At 43.9% G+C, this 6000-nt stretch overlaps 1 protein-coding gene across 1 annotated transcript in view; it reads left to right on the forward strand.

Annotated features, from left to right (window-relative positions):
• Positions 1 to 3015, forward strand: part of PTPRJ (protein tyrosine phosphatase receptor type J) — a 157395-nt gene extending 154380 nt beyond the window's left edge. Inside the window, exon 25 of the mRNA XM_051966657.1 lies at positions 1213 to 3015. Coding sequence (XP_051822617.1) covers positions 1213 to 1371 — 159 coding nt within the window. The 3' untranslated portion in view covers positions 1372 to 3015. The remainder of the gene's footprint in view (positions 1 to 1212) is intronic.
• Positions 3016 to 6000: the final 2985 nt, after the last annotated feature.

A 6000-nucleotide genomic window follows, 5' to 3' on the forward strand; every position in this document is an offset into this window, starting at 1 on the left:
ACGAACAAGTGGAAGGTTATTTTGGGCCTTTAGAAAACTAACTAACTACTTAACTAATATTACTTAACTACCATTACTGAGGGGAGTAGTTAAGTCCTCGTGGAGAAGATGGCACTTGCCTCATGTGTTGAGGCAAGGAAACTTTTCTGGGCATGGGAGAATGGCCAGGGCAGAAGCCCAGGAATGGGGTTGGAGTGTCATGTGTGAGCACCCAAAGGGAAGACAGTTTGGCTGGTCCATAACAGGTGTTCTGTCAAAGGAGTCTGGAAAGGTAGGTGAGAGCCAGACTCTTAGGGAGAGAGGAGGTCCTAAAGCTAAAGCTAAGATAGCCTTGAGATAGCCTCTAAGGTCCTTGCCAATTCAAAATTCCCAGTTGAGGACTCCATTTCCTTTAAAACATGGAGCATGAAGCCTTGTCCCCTCCCCTGGGTTACCAGGTGTCCCAAGTGACCTTTTCCTTATTTTGTTATACATTAATCCCATACGAATGTACCTGCCGTGTGTCCTCATCAGAGTGTGATCTCTGATCACTACCCAGCCCTAGCCTGCCTCCCCAGCTCACCGCCCATTATTCCACATCCCGTTGGATCTTGCCATCCAAACAGTCTCTCCACTCGTTCCTCACAAACAACAGTTTGTTGTCTCTCCATCGGCGGAAACGACACTGGGTTTGTAGGCAGGACTTGTGTTCAGAAACCACCCCTGACCCTTACTTTGCTCCCTTCTGACTTCGGGCAGGTCACTAGACCCTGTAAGATAATGGTACGGGTTGGATCATCTCTACGATTCCTTCTAATCCTGTATCTGTGATCCCCTGGGGAGCCAACAGTAGAGCAGAGAGTTAAGTCACCAGTGCAACAATTACATGATAAGTGCATCAGAGAAGGGCAGAATTCAGTACTGGGAGAGCTCCAATGGGGCTAGCCATTCAGCACCCCCCTCCACCCCTCCCAGCTAGTCAGGGAAGGCATCCTGAAGGACAGGGAGACGTTGGCTGAGCTTTACAGGATGGAGAGGGACCTGGCAGGTGAAGGGAAGAGATAGGGGACTTTTGTTCCAGACTCTGGGACTCATCCTGGCACAGATCCAGAGACAGTTTCAGGCCTGATTGTGTTTTCTGTTCATGTCCCGTGCCCAGTTTCAAATCAACTTTCCTGCTTTCATCAGTGAAACTCCTGATTCATTCTTTTTCTCTTGCATTTTCTTGGTCAGGATCAGTACGTCTTCCTCAATCAGTGCGTTTGGGATATTATCAAATCTCAGAAAGACTCCAAAGCTGATCTCATCTACCAAAACACAACAGCCATGACCATCTATGAGAACCTCGCGCCAATGACCGGTTTTGGGAAGACGAATGGTTACATTGCTTAATTCCAAAGGAAAACCTTCCAGCTCGGAGCTTCCTGGGCCTGGCGCCCCCACAGTAAAGGGAAACGAATGCACTGTTGTGGATATGTTTTTATATGTACAGTGTCTTAATCTGTGTGTGCGTGTGTGTGCGGGTGTGCATGTGTGCATGTGCGTGCGTGGGTGTGTATTCTGTTTGGCTTTGACCAATCTTGAAGGCTTGAAGATACACATGTAAGAAAATGCGAACGAGAAGTTGGACTTCAGGGACTGTGGCTGAGGAAACCAACTGCATTCGGGATGAAGAATAGGATGAGTTGACTTTTTCTCTGGGGGTTGCAGACCAACGAGGAAAAGTGAGCTGCAAATTTCTTCCCCCTCTTCTTTCTAAAGGACATACCTTCTTTCCTCTTCTGCTCTCTTCTCCTCCCTCTCCTTCTCTCTCTCTCTCTCTCTTTCTCCCTTCCTCTCTTTTTCTTGTCTCTTTCTCTCTCTCTCCCTTCCTCCTTCTCTCTTCTCTTTTTCTTCTCTCTGTCTCCCTTCCCCCCCCTCTCTCTTCCACCCCCCTTCCTTCCTCCCTCTGTTCCCTCCCTCCATCCCCTTTCCTCTTTTTTAACTGGGCAAACTCTTTTATATGGTTCACATTCTGAAGCCAAGATTGTGTTGAGTTGACTATATTTTGAGGATCAGAAGTCTATTTTTACCTACTGTATCTTGGAATCTCACTGATGGAGAAATGCATAATTTTGGTTGTTTATAGTGTCAAGAGGGAGATGTGGTATCTCCTCCATGTGGATTTTATATTTAAACATGTGCCTTTCCTAATTATGCTTCCGTAGGCAAAATCAGTAGATATCTATATTTTTATATTGAATCTCATAATTGGAATATACATTATATTTAAAAAATAGATTAGTGAAAAAGGCCTAGCCTTTTCAGTGCCATTCCTATGGTCTTTTTTAAAGCAACTTTTCCTCTCCCATCTTTTTTCATTCCCTCTTTCTTTCTCCCACCCTATCTTCTCTCTTCTCTTTTCTCATTTTCTACCTTTCCCTCTTTTCCCCCCACTCTTTTCCCCTTCCCTCTCTTTTTTTTCTTTCCCCTCTTACTTCCCTTCAGTATATTTGCCACTCCCCCCTTCCTTGATTTCTTCCCAAAGACTTGGTCACTCTTGTCTCCCAGCCCCTCGCTGGCTGAGTGGGAGCAGAGAGCAGTTTTCTGCTCCCACAGTGACACGGCCCCGCTTCCCCAGCCTGGGCTTTTTTTTTTTTTTGTTGTTGTTGTTGTTGTTGTCATTTCTGTGTGTGGTAAGAAGGATTATTTAAAGGTGCAATATGTGATGTAGTGATTCATGATGCTCTCTCTATGTTTTTTAGTAGAGATTTACTCAGGTTGGTATTTTATGTGTGTCTATTTTTTTTTTTTAAAGAAAAAACTGTGTGTGATTCTGTGAAAACTTTCGTGTAACGATCAGTGTCCAATCGGGCCCCCTCTCTCTCCCCAAAGTCCACTGGCTCTTGTCTCTACTGGCAGTGACATGCATCGATATCTACTGTATATAGATCTCACTCTCGTGAGTCAGAACTGAGGTGTAAAAATTTTGAATTTGTATCAAAGATGTAATTATTATTTTAAAAAATTCTTTTCAATATACTGCTGCTGTCATGACTTTGCTCTGTTTCAAAAATTAATTTGGGGGAAGGGAGGGGTCAAGGGTGCATTTCTTGAGAATTTAAGAATTTATCATGGACTTCTTTTTTAACGGCTTCTGGTTTGGGAATCCCTTGGAGCTCCAAGGGCGACGATTGGTCTTGCTTTTTCGCTCTCCGAGCTGATGGAGGGCAGCTTAAGTGAGGCAGTAGAATGAGTGTGGGACCTGGAATCAACAAGAACTGGATTCAAATCTAGCCTCAGACATTTACTAGTTGTATGATCCTTAAACAAGTCATTTAACCTCTCTCTGCCTCATCTACAAAGTGGGAATGATAATACTAACCACCTCCCAGTGTTATTGTGAGGGTAACGTAAGGTATTTGTAAAGCACTTTACATACCTTGAAACACTACATCGACTTATTATTATTTTTTTATTATTATAGCTTTTTATTTACAAAGCATATGCGTGGGTAATTTTTCAACACTGACCCTTGGATAACCTTTTGTTTCAAATTATCTCCTCCTTCCCTCCACTCCTTCCTCTAACTTGCAGGTAGTCCAATACATGTTAAATCCAATATATGTATACAGATTTATACAGTTATCTTGCTACACAAGAAAAATCAGATCTTGAAAAAAAGAAAAAAACCTGAGAAGGAAAACAAAAATGCCAGCAAACAATAACAGAAAGAGTGAGAATGCTATGTTGTGGTCCACACTCATTTCCCATAGTTTTCTCTGGGTGTAGCTGATTCTCTTCATTACTGAACAATTGGAATTGGTTTGGATCCTCTCCTTATTGAAGAGAGCCACGTCCATCAGAACTGATCATCATATAGTTGCCATGTATAATAATCTCCTGGTTCTGCTTATTTCACTTAGCATTAATTCATGTAAGTCTCTCTAAGCCTCTCTGAAATCATCTTGCTCGATTTATTATTTTTTTTTTAAGCATTGGGGGTTCAAGCTCTCCAAAGGATACGATGTCTCCAGGGTCTCATGAGTTTCAGTAGTTGGGTGGCCATTTCTCCCAATGATCCAGTACAAGCTGCTCATGACTCAAGATTCTTAGAATCCCCATGACCACTGATGGGGGGCATCTTCTGTTATGACACTGTTATGCCCTTCTTCCCAGGTGCATCTTGGAGAATTAACTAGAAGGATGCAGAAGTATATATTTGAGTTATAATGGGGGGAACAACAGTGTATTCAAGCTCTGGGTGTGTCTCAAAAACTGACGTATGATATCTTTGAGGCACAAAAGAGTTGAAAGGGAAGCTGGTATTCTAGGACATGGGATCTAATCCTATCCCCACGGTAGGAATTACGAGATAGCAGAGTGTGGTGAGATCTCAGTAGTCATCTAATCATATCCAGCCTGGACCCAAGAGTCCTTGGTACACTATACCCAACAAGGGACAAGGAGATCTCCATCCTGCTCTCAGAGAGCTTGCTCACTCAGTTTTTCCTGACTTCCAGTCCAATTCTGTCTTTTTGTGACCCCTACCCATCACTCCTAGTTCTGGTGCTAATGGAACAAGTTAAATCCTTTCTAATGCCCCTCTTCCCGAGCCTTCTCTTCCGGTCAAAAATTCTATTATCTTCTTCAACCATTAATTCTTCCTAAAGCTTTCTCCAGCAGTTATTGATATATTTAGTATCGGATCAGAACCTTGGACTCGGGTCCATGAGATGGATACACGGTTTGGGATGGATGGGGCTAGTTGGTTCATATTTTATTGACCTTGTCTCCAGGCTGTTCCCTGGGGAGGTACTTTGTTGTTAGAGGTTCTAAGTCAGGAGAGCCTCTCTGTACCCAGAAAGTGGGCACTGCTAGGCAGCCTGGTAAGTGACACTGAGCATGGAGTCAGGAAGACCTCAATTTGAGTCCAATCTCCAACACTGAAGTAATGGTATGACCATGGACTAGACATTTGAAATCTCAGTTTTTTCAACTCTGAATTGGGAAGTACCTGGAGTTCTTGCCACACAAGCTGGTATGGTGAAGTTCAACCGAGATGCTGTTTTATAAAGCACTTTACAAACTCTCTTCTCTGATGGGACCAGTGGGAATCAAGATTTGAACAAAGATATTATAAGTGAGTCAGAAATACTCATCTTTGTGAGTTCGAAGCTGTCCTCGGACACTTCCTAGTTATGTGAGCCCGAACAAGTCACTTAACTCTGTTTGCCTCAGTTTCCTCATCTATAAAATGATTTACCATTCCATTGTCTTTGCCAAGCAAACTGAAATGGATTCAAGGATCTGACATCACCAAAATGACTGCCTGCCACCACTGCCAAAACAAGGTTTTGAGTGCTTCTGATAGAAAAACTGTCCCATAGGATATCATTATGGGGAAAAACACTGGCTTTGATGTGGCAGGACTGGAGCACAAACCCATTTATGCCTCGGTGATTTTAGGCAAGTCACTTAATCTCATCCACATTCAGCTGAGGTGTTGGAATAGTACCTGCCTCACAGGTTTGGAGAACTCCAATAATATCGAGGGAAAGTGCTTTGCAAACGATGCACTCTCTATATACTATTATTATTGTTTTATGGAAGTGTGTGGCTGGCTGCTAAGGTCCCTTCTAGCTCTCAGTCTCTGATCCTATCACAGGTCCCTTGCTTTAAGATTCGGGGCGTCACTGGGATAGGCATCCAGATGATCGGCTCGCCCTTTGTACCCTGGCCACGCTCTGCCAGTTGCTATCACTGGATCTGGGCGTTCTCTCTGGAAGGAAAAACAGAGGAAAGGACTTGCCCCTTCAGTCCTTTCAGAAGATTTCCCCCCCCTTAAATAAACACATTGTTTAAAGGACCCCTCCCTTCCTCCTAGTATGGACTTGGGAGATGGGGGCAGCAGCTTCTGACGTGGTTTCTGACCCTTGGAGGGAGGAAGAGGGCCAGGAGAGGCCCCAGTGAGACTCCTGAGGGGTCACGCGTGGGGCATGGAGATTTTGATCTGCATCTTCTGATGGCTGGGGGAATATA

Source organism: Antechinus flavipes, chromosome 6 (assembly GCF_016432865.1).
Source record: "Antechinus flavipes isolate AdamAnt ecotype Samford, QLD, Australia chromosome 6, AdamAnt_v2, whole genome shotgun sequence".
In the NCBI taxonomy this organism is placed as follows: domain Eukaryota; kingdom Metazoa; phylum Chordata; class Mammalia; order Dasyuromorphia; family Dasyuridae; genus Antechinus; species Antechinus flavipes.